Raw genomic sequence first — 17,270 nt, forward strand, 5'->3', positions numbered from 1 at the left:
GGGCCTGGTCCTGGCCCTCTCTGGGTGTATGTAAACCATGGGGGGTGGGGAGATCCAACCCATAGAATGAAAGGAAGAGCCCTGCACGGGGTGTCTGGAGGTGTGGGTTCTGGTCCTAGCTCTCACCTCTCCTGACCTCAGTTTCCTCATCTGTACAATGGGGAGGTCCTCTTTGGACCTTATTCACCCTCCGTGTCAGCAGGTCAAAAGCCCCAGCACTAATTCACATTGTCTATCGGTTCTCTCCAGACTCCTCCCCCTTCTGCCACACCCCAAGCTCAGACCCTTATAACTTCCTGTCTGGACCTCCCCGTCTGCCTCAGGTTGACAGTTTAACTCCCTGAAGGACAGCACTGAGTCTACCACACCTTGGCTCTAACACCCCCTGGGACTCCCCATTGCTGCAGGATCACAGCCGAGCTCCTGGCCTTGGCTTTCAAGGCCTACCCAGCTTGGCCCCAGCTCACCCATCCTGCCCCGCCTGCTCTCTCCTGCGCTGTGTGCCCCAAACTACAGCCACATTGGCCTCCTTGGAACGCGGTCCCTGGTGGCGTTCTAGGAGCCCCCGAGACCACTGTCCTCTGCCCTGCCAGATACTTAGGGAGTCGTGAAGGCAATAACTAAATGGCACTTTTCTGGGATGTATTATATGCCAGGCACAGTGCCAAGCACTCTTTATGCATCATATCGTTTAGCTACCCTGCAAAGCAGCCATTATTACTCCTTTTTTTTTTTTTTTTTTTGCGGTACGTGGGCCTCTCACTGTTGTGGCCTCTCCCGTTGCGGAGCACAGGCTCCGGACGCGCAGGCTCAGCGGCCATGGCTCACGGGCCTAGCTGCTCCGCGGCATGTGGGATCTTCCCGGACCGGGGCACAAACCCGTGTCCCCTGCATCGGTAGGTGTACTCCCAACCACTGCGCCACCAGGGAAGCCCTATTACTCTCATTTTTAAAGTGAAGAAACTGAAGCTGAACAGTTAAGCAACTTGCCGAAAAGCACACATTTAATAGGGAGTGACGCTAGAATTTATTTATTTATTTATTTTAATTTTTTTGGCCGCACCACACAGCTTGCGGGATCTTAGTTGCCGGTCGAGGGACTGAACCCGGGCCCACAGCAGTGAAAGCACCGGGTCCTAACCACTGGACCGCCAGGGAATTCCCAATGACACTAGAATTTAGACCCAGGCTGCCAAGCTCTCAACCCTGTACTGTCTGATTTGGGTGTGTTCTGCCCTCAGGAGCTGTCATGCTACAACCACCACAGGGGTGGGGACTGGTGCCGCCCTCTCCCAGTGCAGGTCCCACCTCAAGGCCAAGGTGTTGGTGAAGGACCAGTTCCAGGCACGATGAGTGTGTGCGTCAGTTTGAAGAGGGAGAATAAAGATGCCAATTGCTGGGTGGCCCTGGAATGTTCTGGAGACTCCCAGTCAAGTCAGATTATTTAGCAAAGCTTGGGGGTAAGGGGTTGGTAGAGAAAAAGAGCATCTAAGTTAACTGGAGCCCCCTGGGTGTGGCGTTGTGGAGGACAAGAGTGGCTGAGAAAGCCATGCATCCAGAGGGCACTAGCAGAGCCCACTATGTGCCAGGGCTGGGTGGGGCACAAGGGACACAGCCAGGACACACAAGGGATACGGCTTGTGGTCTGGAGACAGAAATCAGGGCCATGTGCTCGTGAAGGCAGCACATGCTGGAAGATGCCAGGGGCACCAGGGCCATCCATAGTGTGGCGTATTGTATCAGAGCTGAGAGGGTCTGCAGAGCTCCACAAACCTACCGATTATACAGATGGGGAAACTGAGGCCCAGAGAGGGCCAGTCGCCAAAGAGCCGGAAAAGCAGGTGGATTTCCCCTGGACTCCAATCAAGTCAAAAGCATGTCAGGACAGCTCTATGATGACCCACGCTGTGCTGGCTGTCAAGAAGGGGTAAGGAGGAGGGAAGGCGTGGGCCAGCCAAGAGCTCCATGGGGGAGGCAGCGTCTGTGCCACGAAGAATGGGAGGAGGATGGTGATAAGGAGCACAAGTTATTTCTATCACTAACACGTTTGCAGGGCTCATTCTACGCCAGGCTGCCATCGCATTTTATTCTCACTACCTTCTGAGGTGCTGTTATCATCTCTCCATTTTTCAGATGAGGAGACTGAGGTTCAGAGGGACAGTAACTTATTCAAAGCCACATGGCAAGTATGTGGATTGGAGGAATCCAAGACCCTAATGGGGGCTCATGGGAATGGTGTTGACCAAGGCGCTCCAATGAGGAAGGAATGATGGGGTCCCCCTGCTTAGTGGGGGCTATTAGTCCAGAAGGATGATCTTCTCTGAAGACTAAAATCTGAAGAAGGAGCTCTGGATAGAAAGTCAGAAGGCTTGGCTTCTGGTTCAGCTCTGCCCCAACCTGAAGGCTGCCCTCACACAAGTGGCTTCCATTCTCTGGGCCTCAGTCTCCCCACCTGTAAAATGGACTCGGTGCTTCTTAACATTTCAGGGGCAAGGATCCTTTTGAGATTCTGATGAAAACCCTGGACACTAATACACACACCGACAAATGCAGCCGTGCGCCCAGATCCAGGATGACACAAGGCTCAGTCTGTGACCCTTGAGGTGCCCTGGGCTGGATGATCTCCGCGGTCCCCTCTAGCCTTGACATCACCTAAGAAGGGCAAGTGGGTGAGGCTAGGGCACTGGCTGCCCTGAGAACAAATGTCCAGGAACACCAAGGCCCTGCAGTTCTCCTTCAGGGCTGCACCCAGAGCACATGCCCCACGGTGGCCCAGGCTGAACACACTGCCATCCTCACGGCCCAGTCCAGGGCCCGAGGGCCCCCTGATCACACCTGTGTGGCTACTGGTTGCCAAAGTGATGGAGAACCATGACAGACTTATGCAAAGTTCATGGGGCAGGGGCGAGCCATGGAAATAGGGGCCCGGGAGATGCTGCCCGTTTGCCTTACATCTGCTTCCCTGGGTGCTTACAGAAAGGAACTGGCCATGTTTGCTTTGGGCTGGAGGGGGCCGCCCTGAACTTCCTTCCTCCCCCTGCCATGGTGGTTGGAGGGGCCTAGAGTGCAGGGGGGAGCCCCCAAAAGTGGCATGACCCCAGGGACTGGGGGCTGCATCGGCTCCTCTCCCCTACCCCACCTTTGTACATCCTGTTTGCTTCTGTGTCCCAACCCGCCCCCCCCCGCCCACCATTTCCCCTCTTTCCTACCAGTACTGCCTCCTCCAGGACAAAATTGGGCAGCTGGAAACCTAGCTCCAATCCAGCTGAGGGTAGAGCAGGGGTAGGCAGGCAGGGCTTCCCCAAGGAGGGTCTGGGAGCTGCACAGCCCCTGAGCCGGCTGGCTTGGTTCAGAGACACCTTGGAAGAGGGCACAGGACAGGCCTCAGAGCTGGTTACCAGAGGACCCAGCCTCATTGGTCACCCCTCTGAGATGTCAAAAGTGTGATGGGTAGGGTGACCCCTAGAAGCTGGGGACCTAGGGGTCAGCTAAGGCCTGAAGGGGGGACACCTGTGGCTGGGACACCTTCTCGAGTCCAGAGATCCATGCAAGCCAGCTTTGTCTCATTCAGAAAAAGATCTGAAGATTCCAAACGACCACAAGCCCAATAAGAGCCCAAAAGGTGATAGTCGCTAAAGGGAGCATAAAGGGCTGGGATGGGGAAGGGCGCTGGTCCTGTTCTGTGGGGCTCTGGGCAGGGGCCAACCAGCAGGCCCTAACTCCGCTCAGCTTCCTCGCCTGTGAAATGCGCACAGCCACCTCAAACAAGGGTGATTAAGTGGGATGAATACATCAAGCACCTGCCTCATACGTGATAGTGAATATGACGTTACAGCGTTGATGGCTTTTGTCCTAGTACGGAACTGGCATGGGACCCTCGGTTCTGGGCCCAGTAAAGGGCTAGGGTCTATGACTCTGTATGACTCTCCTTCCTAAGACTCAGATCTCTCCTCAAGCCTCACTCTCCTTCCGACAACGCCTGCCCAGATGCACCTCACCAAGCAGGTGCCCGGCAGAACATCAGCTCCCTCATTTCGCCCCGGCCTCTGTGCACCAAATGCTCACGAGGCTGAGGAGTACCTGCCAGGCACCTGGGGCCTGGAGGGAGGGCATGGCAGAGCCCCAGAACAGAATGCTCATGTACCCCGGCACCTAGGGTCATATGGTACCTGCTCCGCCACCCAGGGTGGCTGTCAACAACCCAGGGGAGGGGGACAAGGCTGGCTATGTCTGGAGCCAGTGTCAGCCACACCTACCCCCATCCACCTGCTGGATGGCTCCCACCCAGAAGCTGCTGCATTCCTTCGAGGGACCAGGACAAGGGGGTGCTTGTAGAGCCAGCTCTTGCCCCTGTACCTGTCCCTTACTGAACAAGTCTCCCTGAGGCTCCCTAAGCCTCAGTTTCCTCATCTGTGAAATGGGGCCAAAATACTACTCCCTCCCTCCCAGTCTGGTGTGGTCCAAGCTAATTAGCAGGAGCACCTGCCCATGGACAGGTGCTCAGGGAAGCCCAGCTTCATCTGCTTCCTGGGCACAGGCATCCAGGATGAGGGTACTGAGAGGGTGGGTGAAGGTCAAGTTCTCATTCACTGAGCATCTCACTCTGTGCAGGGCACGGGACCTGGCATTTTGTTCTAAAACATGTCGTTCGATCCTCAGCTCCCACAGAAACGTCAACTCTGAGACTGGGGAGGCCAAGGCACAGGTAAGAGGGGTTAAGGCAGGACATCAGGGCTGTGCTCAGTGCCCAGGCAGGCAGACATGAGGAACAGAAACCCAGGCAGTCACCTCCTACTGGTGCACTGGTTACTTCACCCAGCGTGCCTCAGTCTCCTCATCTGTAAAATGGGACTAACGGAATGTACCTTCGGGGGTTGCGATGACGTATCCAAGGGTGTGACGTCCAAAGCATTTAGCAGGACACCCGGCACACAGCCTGTGTTCAAGTAATGGTGACTCTTCCTATTTCCTACGCCGCCTCTAGACAGAGGACCTACAGGAACTGTGATAACGAATGTGTCGGTAGGGGAATTAATGAAAATGAAGGCGTGACTCTGTGAAGAGGGTGGGTCTGCACCCTGCTGCTTCCTCTTGCCCCCCAGGAGCTCCAGGTCTGCCTGGCGACCAGGGCACTGGTGGCCCCTCATTTCCTTAGCATGCACGCCCCACTGGCGGCACCGTGGTGGCAGGGACATCCAGCCTCAGTCAAGTGGTTCACGCTCCAGCCCAGGCCTGTGGCTGGGCCCCCAGCCGCAGCAGGGAAATGAAGAGGCTCCTTGGGCCACCGTGGACATGGGGACTTACTGCAGTGACCATGCAAAGAGCCCTCGGGCACCCGGGTGGGCACTGGGCCTTTGGAAGCCACCAGTCCCAAGTCTGGGGGACAAGGGAGGGCAGACAGAACGGAGTGAACGATAGCTTTGAGCCACCCCCTGACCTCGTTCAGTGGAGTCAGAGGCACCAGGATAAAATGACACTGGTGGAGGCATAGCCCCTGGGAGGCATAGGTCCCTGGGAGTCGATGACCTGATGGAGCAGGTGGCAAGGACCATGGGCTGTGGCACCCATAGCCCTGGGTTCTAACCCGGCCCTTTACTAACAGCTATGTGACCTTGGGTTTGTCATTCTACCTCTGACCTCCATAGCCCTTCCATAGAATGCTGTAATAGTTTACAGCATTAGGTCAATGTCAAGGCTCTGAGACTAGGTAGGTAAAACACTACCAGTCATCAGCCAACTCTGCGGCTGTCTCAGTGTGACCTTGAATAAGTCACTCCATTCAGCAATGTTAACGAGGCCTATGTATCCCCCGACGACAAAAGGCAGTTGCCTCCCTTCCCTTCCGTGAGCTCCAGCCAGAGCACTCTGGGGGCTGCCCTTTGTCCCTGACTCAAGCCCCCTTTGGCACAAACCAGTAGCAGCCCCTGGGTGAGCCAGGGCAGGGGTTCTGCCCGGGGTTGAGTCCCCTTCCCTCCCCACAGCTCTGAGAGCCTCCAGCCAACAGCCCTAACCAATGGACCCTCGGACAGGGTGGCGTCTGTGTGGTTCAGGACCAGCTCTGTTTACATTACCTGTGGTTGGAGACAGGTCAGGACACACGTGTCTTCCCCTCCAAGTCAGCTGGCCCAGGTGGGTTTAGACCCACGGATTCCAGGCTCAAGCTAACTGGCCACGGTTGCTCCCTGCCATGTCACCTGGCCAACTGAGCCGATCTTTGCAAGCCATGTGTGGACATCTGGGTGGAAGAGAGAGAATGAGTTTTGGAATCAGACAGACCTGGGTTTCCACCCCACTGATAGCATACCCTCGGCAAGTCCCTTCACCTTTCTACACCCCAGTACCCTCATCTGCAAAATGGGAGCACAGCAGCACTTCGTAAGACTTGTGAGTGAAGAAAACATGCATAGTCTTTGGCACGTGTATGACTCAGGGTTCCGAAGAGAAGCAGAACCTCTATGAGGCATAGAGAGACAGACACAGGGAGAGAGATTTATTGTAAGGAAGTAGCTCACGTGATCATGGAGGCTGGTAAGTTCAGAATTTGTAGTGCCGGCCAGCAGGCCAGAGACGCAGGAAGTTGCAGTTGAGTCCAAAGGCAGCCACTGGCAGAATTCCTTCTTGCTTGGGGGAGGCCAGTCTCTGTTCTGTTAAGGCCTTCAACTGATTGGATGTGGCCCGCTCACATTATAGAGGGTAATCTGCTTTCCTCAAAGTCCACTGATTTAAATGTTATTCTCATCCAAAAAAACACCTCCATGGAAACATCCAGAATAATGCTGACGTAGATATCTGGGCACCATAGCCCAGCCAAGTTGACCCATAAACTTAACTATCACAGTACATAACAGTGGTTGTTATAACAATGGATAAATGGGTTACATTGTTGAATCATTACCTATCTGAGCACTTATATGAATTAACTCATTGAATTCTCAAGACAACCTGTGTGCATGTGAGTGCACACACGTGTGTGTGTGTGTGTGTGTGTGTGTGTGTGTGTGTGTGGTTATTTCCATCTAAGACATGAAGAGGCAGAGGGTCAGAGAGCTTGCACAACTTTTTGGAGCCGGGATTTGAACCCAGGCCCTCCGGCGCCAGAGTTCCTGCCACCCACAGCAGGGATTCCCGGCATCAGTGCTCACCCTTCCTTCCATCACACCAAGGGCACTGCCCTCCTGACACCTAATGACACACTGGCAACTCCGTTGGATGTAGAAGGTGACCAGTCCCCACCAACCCCACCAGAAAGACCACCGACTTGGTTAAGTAAGAGGCATTTTATTAGGTGGCATCAGGCAGCTCCTATTGCCACCTCACAGTGTAGAACCAGTAGAATCAGAACACCTCCAGCCCCCGCCGCCTGACCTGGCCCCTTGTGGGAAACAACCCGGGCAGCATCAGGACCCACCCCTGACCGGGGGCCAAGGCGTGTGACCGCGCACTTGGGGAACGGCCACCCCAGCCCCGCGGGGGCCCCCTGCCAGCTGTGCTTGAGGAGGGTCCAGCCCTTTCGGGGCCCCCTAAAAGCTGTCCTCCAAAGTCACCACTTCTCATTCCCTGGCCACCCAGAATCTACTCAGGATGCATTTGCAAGTGTCCACCGATTGGCTGCGTCAAGGAACAAGCCTCTTAGGGGCCAGTCCACACAGAGCCACTAACGTGCAAAGGAGGGATAATTCTAGAGGCAAGCCTCAGCCCGGGCTGGACGGGGACCCAAGGAGAGGTCTCAGGGTGCTGGGGAAGGTGGGAGCAACATGTACCCGGGCCTGTTCAACCACAGCCAGCGGGTGCTGAGCTCCTGCAGGAAACCCCAGGCTCTAGAGGCAGGACCCGAGAGCTAAGGGAAGCAGCAGGAAGGGCCCCCCAAAGTCTGCCAATCTCACAGCCCAAACAGGAAGGACCAGCACATCCCACATCTTGGCAGGTGGCCTGCAGCAGTCCCCCCAGACCCCCAAACGGAGATAGCCAGGAATCCGTGGGTCTCAGGTGAGCTCAGGCACTCTGGAGCAAGGCACACGGGGTCTAAGGCATTTGGTTGGGCACAGGTACCTGCTGGTACAGGCGCACCTGGGCAAAGAGCTAGTGAGCCGCCCGGACTACAGAGGGCAAGGCCAGCTGGTGCTCCCATGCCCTGCAGCCATGACTTGGCAGCCCTGTAGGCCACTGTGGCCACACGCGACCCTGCACACCCGGAGAAGCCGGGGCCAGGCCAGGAGCCTCTGGGGGTGGTGAGGTTTGCCAGGCGCCCCCGCTGCCTCCTTTTCCTCCACGGATCCGTGAGCTACTCTACCACCATTCCTCAGGCCCCTGAGCCACTGGGCCACAGTGTAGAGGAAAGGGAAGGGGACGGATGGAGAACCAGCCGGGCACCAAGGCCACACCTACCAGATGGAACTTCTAGGACAGCCGATGGGGTCAAGGGTGGCAGCCCTGTTCTCCCCACTGCGTAATCTCAAACCAGAGCCCGGCATCTGACTCCAAGGGTGGGCCAGGCCAGGCCAGTGGGGGGCAGGGGGCAGGCCTCAACCCCTTGAAAGAGGGTCGTCCTGTGGGGAGCGGGTGGAGGGCCTGGGGTGGGGTCAGTGCACTGAGGTCAGTCGTTTGGAGAGACAGACGGGTGGACGGCAGAGGCGCCGAGCGGGGCTCACTGCATGTATGGGTAGCGCCAATCCCCCAGAGGCTTGTGGGTCTCCTTGATGACCTGGGGTGACGTCCACCGCAGGATGTAGTGGGGCCCTCCTGGCTTGTCATTAGTCCCTGTGGAAAAGACAGCTCTGTTTATCTCCAAAAAGATACAACGGCTCTGGGCAGAGGGAAAAGGAGTGGGGAGGAGGAATAAATGGGGCACCATGGGCAGAGGGAAAAGGAGTGGGGAGGAGGAATAAATGGGGCAACAGCACGGGCAGCAAATTGCCAAAGTAACCCTAACACAGTCACAGCGGCCAGGGTTTCCCGAGCGCATCTGTGCGGAGGGCACTCAGCCAGAGGTCGGGCAAGGCAGGAGCTGGCGAGCAGGCAGGACGCCCGTGCTCCCCAGGTCCCTGCACCTCACCTGCAAGAGGTGTCTGGGAGGCAGGGGGGCACCGTGGAGGGCACTGGACTGGGAGTCGGGAGACCTGGTTTCCGGCCCTTGGGAACTCTGGCAAGTCACCGCCCCTCGCCGGCCCTCAGTTTCCCTATTTGTAAATAGGAGGGGGATGGACTTTGGTAGCCTGGAGTATGACAGTAAAAGGTGTGGGCGCTGGGACCCAAATCCCGGCGCCACCACTCTCTAGCCATGTGCCCTTAGGCAAGTCACTTCACTTCCCTGGGCCTCAGTTTCCTCCTCCATAAAATGGGAAGAAGAATGGCAGCACCTGGGCTTAGGAGGCTGCTGGCAGGACTGAGTTAGCACAGGGCCCGGCCCACGGTGCTCAGTAAATGGTGCTACTGCTGTTCCTCTTAACACCCTTGAGATGAAGGACCGAGGGTCTCCCGCCGGGAACTCGGCCCCCCTCTGGAAAGGGGGCCCCACTCACCAGAGGTTCGGGCCCCCCCGAAGGGCTGCTGGCCCACCACCGAGCCAGTGGACTTGTCATTGATGTAGAAGTTGCCGGCAGCGTTCCTCAGCATCTCTGTGGCCTCCCGGACAACATCCCTACAAGGCAGGGCAGCGGTAAGAGGGCGGCCAGCTCACCCTCGTTCCAGACCCAGGGACAACCTCCAACACCCCCGTCCCAGCCCACATGGGCCACCCTGGTGAGCATGAGGCCAGCCGCCAGCTATGGGCCCTTGACAGGCTCCCAGGAGCCTCTGAGCCTCAGCGTCCTCCTCTGAAAAGGGGGTTAGCACGCCTCCCCCGCAGGGCATCTGTGAGGGCTGGATGAGGCTCAGGCTGTACGTACTCGAGGGAGTGGTCCATCTCGGTCCAGTTTTCCTGCCTTTGGGAGCTGGGGAACCTCCAGACCCCCAGCCTGCCCCTCAGGTTCCAATCCCGCCTCCACTCTTTTTTTTTTTTCTTTTTTTAAACAATTCAGTGTTTTCTTTTTTCTCTTTTTTTTTTTAAATTTATTTTATTTATTTATTTTTGGCTGCGCTGGGTCTTGATTGCTGCGCGCGGGCTTTCTCTAGGTGCGTCAAGCAGGGGCTACTCTTCGTTGCGGTGCACAGGCTCTCATTGCGGTGGCTCTCTCGTTGCGGAGCACAGGCTCTAGGCACACGGGCTTTGGTAGTTGTGGCACGCGGGCTCAGATGTTGTGGCTTGCGGGCTCTAGAGCGCAGGCTCAGTAGTTGTGGCACATGGGCTTAGCTGCTCCGCGGCATGTGGGATCTTCCCGGACCAGGGCTTGAACCTGTGTCCCTCGCATTGGTGGGCGGATTCTTAACCACTGCGCCACCAGGGAAGCCCCCGCCTCCACTCTTAAAGGCAGACACGGGGAGACAAGCAGTACCACGGAGAAAGGAAAGGGCAAAGCCTGGGGTTTAGTGTCCCGGTGCTCAAGTTGGAATCCTGCCTCTGCCAGCCAAGCAGTGCACCTGGGCCCGAGCCTCTGTCTTCCACTCTGCAGCCCCATCAGACCCGGCGAGCAGGTCAAAGGCACTGATTCCCCAGCCCCACTCCTAGACACCTACATTCAGCAGCCAAGAGTGGGGCCCCGGAATCTGTATTTTAACAAAGAGCCCACTGCCTGTGTCTACCTGCCGGTCAGGGCAGAGGTGAGGAGAACGGAGAGAAGCAAGGGCAGCATTATTACTAGGATCAGCACCCAGGAGGCAGTCTCCGGGGACAGCAGGGTCCTGTGGGGACAGGACACCAGGACTAGAGTGGAGGGGCTGCGGCCACTCACTTATCCTGGGCAAATACTGCCCCCGTGAGGCCATAGCTCGTGGTGCTGTCGACCAGCCTCAGCGTCTCTTTGTACTCGTCATCCGGGTAGACGTACACGGTCAGCACAGGCCCGAAGATCTCCTGGGAGAGAAGCCCCAGGGTCAGGCCCCACCAACACCCCGAGGCCTCCCGTCTCCCTGCTCTGGCCTCCGCCTCTCCCCATCCCCCTCCTCAGCCCCTGCAGGAAGGGCCAGGCGCTGCCTCCCGCTGGGTTCCCTTGGGGTTGGCTTCCACCCGGCCCACCCCACCCCAACCTGGCAGAAGATCCAAGGAGTCTCTGGCCTCCCTGCCAGCCAGACCCACACCCAGAGCCAAGGGCCCAGGCCCTTGGAAAGGAGAGACTTCTGGCAACAGCCGGCCCAGGAATTGCCCAATGGTATCACCGTCCCCTCTGCCATCGAGGGGCTGGGGGAAGACCCCCACCCCTGCACTGTCCTCCTGACCCCCCCGACCTCTCGGAGACTCAGTTTCTCATCTGTAAAATGGGAACGATATGCCCACCTCATCTCTGTCAAATGCCCGGCCCACAGTTAAGAGTCTACAAGTGTCAGCCACTGAGACGGCCACAGGGACCTCGGTGGCTGCGGACAGCGCAAGCGCCATGACACCAGCCCGGGTCAGCAGTGCCGAAGACAGAGCACTGGATGTGGGGTCAGGAGGCCCTAGCTCAGGGCCTGGCTCTGCTCTCACCGGGTGTGAGATGGTCCCCTCGTAGGGCCTCGCTTTCCACATCTGTGAGATGGGATGACGCCCCGTGAAGCACCAGGGCCCTGTGCGTGTGCCATGCTCGGGGGAGAGGCTGCCTCCTCCCGGCTCCGGGCCGCCCCCCCCATCACCTCCTTCATGATGGGATCCTGGGGGTCCTTGCTCTCGATGATGCAGGGCTCCACGAAGTAGCCCACGGAGTCGTCACACTGGCCCCCGGCCAGGACGGTGAGGCTGGGCGAGGAGTGGGCGTGCTCCAGCCACTTCCTGATGCGGCTGAAGGACTGTGGGGGTGGGGTGGGGTAGGGGGCATCAAGGGCTGGCTGGAGGCCATTCCCAGCAGCAGCCCCCTGACGCTCACCCCAAACACCTGCCCCTGAAGGGCCCAAATTCTGAAGTGGGGGGGGAGGGGGCCCTGACAGCAAAAGTCGGGGCCTGGCTGAACCAGGGCAGAGACAAGGGCAGATGTGCGCGCTTGTGTGTGTGTGCGTATGTGTGTGTCACAACTACAAACATCACAAGCACACATATACATGTATGGCCATGAACTTGTAGGTTTCCGTACGTAGGCACACGTATGGCTGCGTTACATGGATGTGTTTGTTATGTGTATGTGTTTGTGCGTGCAGACCCACAAGGGTGCCTATATACACATGTGAACCTGCACACGAATGCTTCTGTGTAGGATACGTGTGCATGCGGGCGTGCGTGTGCACGTGGGTGAATCTACAGGCATGCTCCCGCTCAGAGATCTAAATGAACGTGCTCGCGGCTGTGCATGTACGTGCGCGTTTGGGTTGATGCATGCGGTGCGCAGGCCTATTTGTACGTGTGCGTATGAACACAGGCACTTAAAGGGGTCTTGTCGAGCCTGGGGCAGGGTGTGCGGGAGGCGAGTTGCCCTCTGGGTACGGATGCCTCCACCCTTTTCAGAGCTGGCAGGGGTGGTGCGGGTGTATGCGTGGCTATCAGGCTGCCGTGCTCGAAGCAGCAGGTCTGGGTCACCCCTATAGCTGTTCCTACCCCTCCCACCCAGTCCAGGCACGGGACCCCGGGAACGGCCTGCTTCCTGCTCATACCTTGGCATCAATCACGGCGGAGAGGAAGCTCCCAAAATCCTCTGCAGGCTGGAAGCAAGAGAGACATGGGAGGAGACAGAGTCGGAGACAAAGGGAGCGCCCTCCTCGCACCCCCCCACCAGCCTCCAATCCCATCAGCCCCCCGCTGGGCCGTGGCAGGGAGGCCGGTGCCACTCACGTTGCCCACTTTGATCCTGCTGCGCTCCTCCAGCAGCCGCCCTTTGATCTGCGACCACAGTGAGCGGGGCACGTAGAGGCGGGAGCAGGCCGAGCACTTCTGGCCGCCGTACTCGAAGGCTGAGCGCAGGGTCCCGCTCACCACGCTGTCCACGTCGGCCGAGCGGTGCACAAAGTGGAAGTTCTTCCCGCCACACTCTTCAGGGGTGGGGCGGGGCGGTGGAGGATCATGAGGAGGGGGTGGGCTCCCCAGGCCAGCGAGGGGCCCGACGCACTGCCCACACCCGTCCGCAGCTACACTGGCCCTGCGACCAGCCCCAGTACTGGCAGGACAAGGGCACGAGAAGGCAGAGTCGGAGCCCGACAACCTCCCAGAAACTGATCAGCCAGGCCTGTCCTCCCACCCTAGGGATGAGAAAACGGAGGCCCAGGCAAGGGCGAAGGGCACCAGGGGGCATCAGGACCAGCTCCCCCAACTCACAGATGAGAAAACTGAGCCCTGGGGCTGCTGCCCAACATAAAGGCAGAGGAAGGACCAGAACCCAAGGCTCCCCAAAGCTGGTCCACTCCCTGCAGTGGGCGTGGCTTCCTTTGAGCCTTCCCCTGACCCCCACCCAGCGAGAGGAGAGGGGGCCACCCCAGGTCCACGGCCAGGGCTGGCCCCTCTGCCTGATCCACGGTGGGGACACCCCTCCTCGATCTCCTTGGCATGAGGGAGCCTCGGTAGATCACTCCACCCTCCGGGCCTCGGTTTCCTCACTCGGTTAAACATCAGCTAATAGCAGCTCGTTACAAAGCACTAACTGTCAGACTCGGGTCAAAGCACTTCGAGCTCCGTCTCGCTGAAGCCTCACAGCAACCTCGCATTATTATCCCATTTTAAAGACAAGAAAACTGAGGCACAGAGAGATTAAAGTCTCATACTCAAGGGGGGGAGCGGTAGAGTAAGTAGCGGTCTCTCTCCCTCAGGAGATGGTGGGAAGGAGACAGAACAGAAAACCATGGACAGCTCACACAAGGGACTCACTGTCCCCCATCTCGTGAAGGCTGGACTGGGGCACACTGGGGAACTGGAAATTGGAGATGCAACAGCTGGCCCTGAGGAGGGTCACCTGCCCTGACACCCCCATCACAGCTCCCACCAGCTTAAGAGGCAAACTATTATATATAGGATGGATAACAATAAGGTCCTACTGTATAGCACAAGGAACTAGATTCAATATCCTGTGATAAATCATGATGGAAAAGAATATGAAAAAGAATATATATATGTATAACTGAATCACTTTGCTGTACAGTGGAAATTAACCCAGTATTATAAAATCAACTATACTTCAATAAAATTTTACAAAGTTCCCACCCGCTCAGGCGTGGGGTCCAGTCTCCCTGTGACCCCCCACTTCACCCCCAGGAGCAAGAATGCTGAACCACCAGCTCCAGCTCTGCCATTACTGCACTGTGTGAGCCTGGACAGCCCTCCCTCTCAAGAGGTCTCAGCATCTTCCCGGAGTGTGTTCCATGAAAAACATGGTCCAGGGGGTCCTCTGTCAAAACAGGGTTGTGTAGTCCAAAGAGTTTGGGAAACATTGCACATCAGCCTTTGCTCTTGAAGATAAGCAATGCATATATTAGTGCATTAAAGGCTCTGAGAAGTCCTGCAGGTGAGGAATCCGTTTTACTTTAAACACGGTGCACGCCAAATGTCCTTGACCATGAAACTGTTTCTTTGTGGGAAAATTATTATTTTGACAAGACCTGGCCCTGCTGACCTCTCAGCCCCATCTCCTGCCACCCGCCCTCCCTCCCTTCCCCAGCTACACTGGCCTTGTTTCTTCAAACACAAGCTCATTCCCACCTCATGGTCTCTGCATTTGCCATTTCCTTGGCCTAGATCTGGGCTGTGCAACAGGGTAGCCACCAGCCACACGTGGCTATTTAAGTTCAAATTAATTAAAATTAAATGAAACAAAACTTTCACTTCCTCTGCCATGCCAGCCACGTTTCAAGTGCCCTGCGGCCACACGTGGCGAGTGGCTATACTATTGGACAGCACAGATATAGCCCATGTCCATTACTGCAGAAAGTTCTAGCGGACAGTGCGGGTGCCCATGATGGCCCATCCTCCGGACCTTTGCGAAGCTGGTTTCTTTCCATTGCTCAGGTTTCATATCAAATGTTCCCTCCCTGAAGAGGCCTCCCACCCCACCAGCCACCCTAAGTCACAGTCCCACCACGCCCATCCCTTGAGGGTCCCTGCCTGTCACGTCTTTGCCCTCCTTTAATTATCCACAGCCCTTCTCACTCCCTGACATCATTTATCTAGTTGTTTACTGTCTGCCTCCCGCTGTTGGAATAGAGGTTCGTAACGGCTGGGTCTCTGGGTCTCATCATCTTTTGTATCCCCAGTGTCCAAAAAGTGCCTGTGAACATACTTAATAATTTACTTGCTGAATGATGGATGGATGAATGGAAGAAAAACTGCACACTCTGAGGCATAAATGCTCTGTATAAGTGCCAGAGCAGGGGCTCCACCCTGAAGGAGTTCTCTGCGTCTGCAGGGCCGCCCCACCTCTGGGGGCATCACCTCCGCCTCCTTCTCTTGCATGGCGGCCAAGGCAGGGAGGGGTCCCTAGGGCTGTAGGGCAGGGCACGGGGAGAAGGGCCCTTACCTCCGGCCAGGCGCGGGAAGGTGTGGAACCGGTCCAGGTTCTGGGCCACCTGCTTCCACAGGTGTTTGAAGGTGCTAAAACCAGAGGACAGGGCAGTGACTAGGGAGCCAGGTTCAGGCACCTGAGAGGGTGAGAGGCCTGGGGAGTAGGGAGTAGGCCCTAGCAGAGGAAGAGGCTGGAAAGCCCAGGGAGGAGCGCTAGGGGCAGCAGCCCCACAGGAGGCGGGCAGGGGTCACAGCGGTGCTGGTGGTGGTGGTGGTGGTGATGGTGATGGGGAACCGAGTAGGTGGGAGCAGCTGGAAATGGACTGCATTCTGGGCTTACAAGGAGGGAGCAAGGGGAGGCCTGGCAGCAAGATAGTGCAGAGAAGGGCCAGGCTCTGAGGCCAGGGGATGCCGGGCTTGAGTCCTGACTCAGGCATACACGGTTGTGTGATCGTGCGACCATCGCTTAACCTCTGTGAGCCTCAAATTCCGTGCCACGTCTGGGAACTGGAAAGAACAATTCCACCTGGCAGGGCTGTTTTGCGATGGCTCTAATGTGAGTCAAGTGCTTGGGACAGTGCTGGCTATGCTATGGGTGCCTGATGGGGGACAGGCACCACCGTGGTCTGCGAGGGGCACCACGAGCTCACGCCCAGGCTCCAGAGAACCAAAGAGGGTCCTGGGAGAGGCAGCTCAGGCCCCTACCTCCTCCCTGGGCTCCAAGTGTGACCAACCTCAGCACCACAAAACAATAAAAATGCTAATCACCAGGGAGCTGGCGACACAGTAGCTAATACTAATTTATGACTTTCCTACCTTTAAGCCCGCTGCTCATCAGAGCATGGCAAATGGGGGCCAGGCCCGCTCCACCCGCTAATAGGCAGAGACCCATGGGGCCCGTGGCTGGCAGAGCGGGCCTTTTGGAAAACAGCCCTCCTCAGCAATTCTAACGCTGCCACCGCCACCCGGCAAACCTTAGCAGGGGTTGTTGTTGCAAGGGAGCCTGAGGCCAGGCAGAGATGGCGAGAAGCCACCGCAGGTGTCCCTAGGATACCTGGAAGGCCCGGAGTGCAGACTCCAACATCTCCACCCAGATGGCCCATGGGGACCTCAAACTCAAAGTGACCACCATGTGATTCATCTTCTTCCCTAGGCTCCCAGGTGCCCAGCCATCTGGGTTGCCCACCTTGGTGAACGATGCCCACCTCCTGCCCCGAGCCTGGATGTTCCCACTGAACACCCCCAACCTTGACCCCACAGACAGGTGATTGAGTCTCCCTGATACTTCCTCACTTGAATCAGCCCACCTCACCCCGTTCCCACGACTCCACCCGAGTTTAGGCGCCCACCATCCCTCCCCGGACGTGGACGCCGCCTAACCTGTCTCCTGCTTCTACCCACCGGAGTCTTGTGCTCAGAGTAGCCAGAGCGATCATCTAGATCAGAGGCTGCACACGCAGGGGCCCAGAGGGTCTGGACAGAGAATGAGCGAGGCCGTCCAGGTAGGCAGGGCCTGTCAGGACGGGGGGAACCAGAGACCTCCCACCCGCCTCCAGCCAATGGTGCCACATGGAAATGCAGGCCCAGTGGGACCAGGTTCTTAAGAGAGGCCCAGTATTTGGATTTTTACATGAAACTGTCCCAATGGTACAAGGTTGGTCCATCCCTATTAGGAGTCAAAGAACACAGAGCCACTTGCCAGGGCCAACTGGAGAGCTACCATCTGCAATCCCTGTTTGAAACAAAAGAAGTCTGATTAAGCCACGCCCCCTGCATGTAACTTTCCGTG

At 57.3% G+C, this 17,270-nt stretch overlaps 1 protein-coding gene across 1 annotated transcript in view; it reads right to left on the reverse strand.

Annotated features, from left to right (window-relative positions):
• Nucleotides 1-7,258: 7,258 nt before the first annotated feature.
• The window catches only part of ALDH4A1 (aldehyde dehydrogenase 4 family member A1), a 32,527-nt gene continuing 22,515 nt past the window's right edge, over nt 7,259-17,270 (reverse strand). The window contains exons 9-15 of the mRNA XM_067722151.1: nt 15,498-15,571; nt 12,830-13,026; nt 12,652-12,699; nt 11,704-11,856; nt 10,827-10,948; nt 9,519-9,637; nt 7,259-8,757 (exon numbers count right to left, since the gene is read on the reverse strand). Coding sequence (XP_067578252.1) covers nt 8,645-8,757; nt 9,519-9,637; nt 10,827-10,948; nt 11,704-11,856; nt 12,652-12,699; nt 12,830-13,026; nt 15,498-15,571 — 826 coding nt within the window. The 3' untranslated portion in view covers nt 7,259-8,644. The remainder of the gene's footprint in view (nt 8,758-9,518; nt 9,638-10,826; nt 10,949-11,703; nt 11,857-12,651; nt 12,700-12,829; nt 13,027-15,497; nt 15,572-17,270) is intronic.

This window comes from Pseudorca crassidens, chromosome 2 (genome assembly GCF_039906515.1).
Source record: "Pseudorca crassidens isolate mPseCra1 chromosome 2, mPseCra1.hap1, whole genome shotgun sequence".
NCBI classification, from domain to species: domain Eukaryota; kingdom Metazoa; phylum Chordata; class Mammalia; order Artiodactyla; family Delphinidae; genus Pseudorca; species Pseudorca crassidens.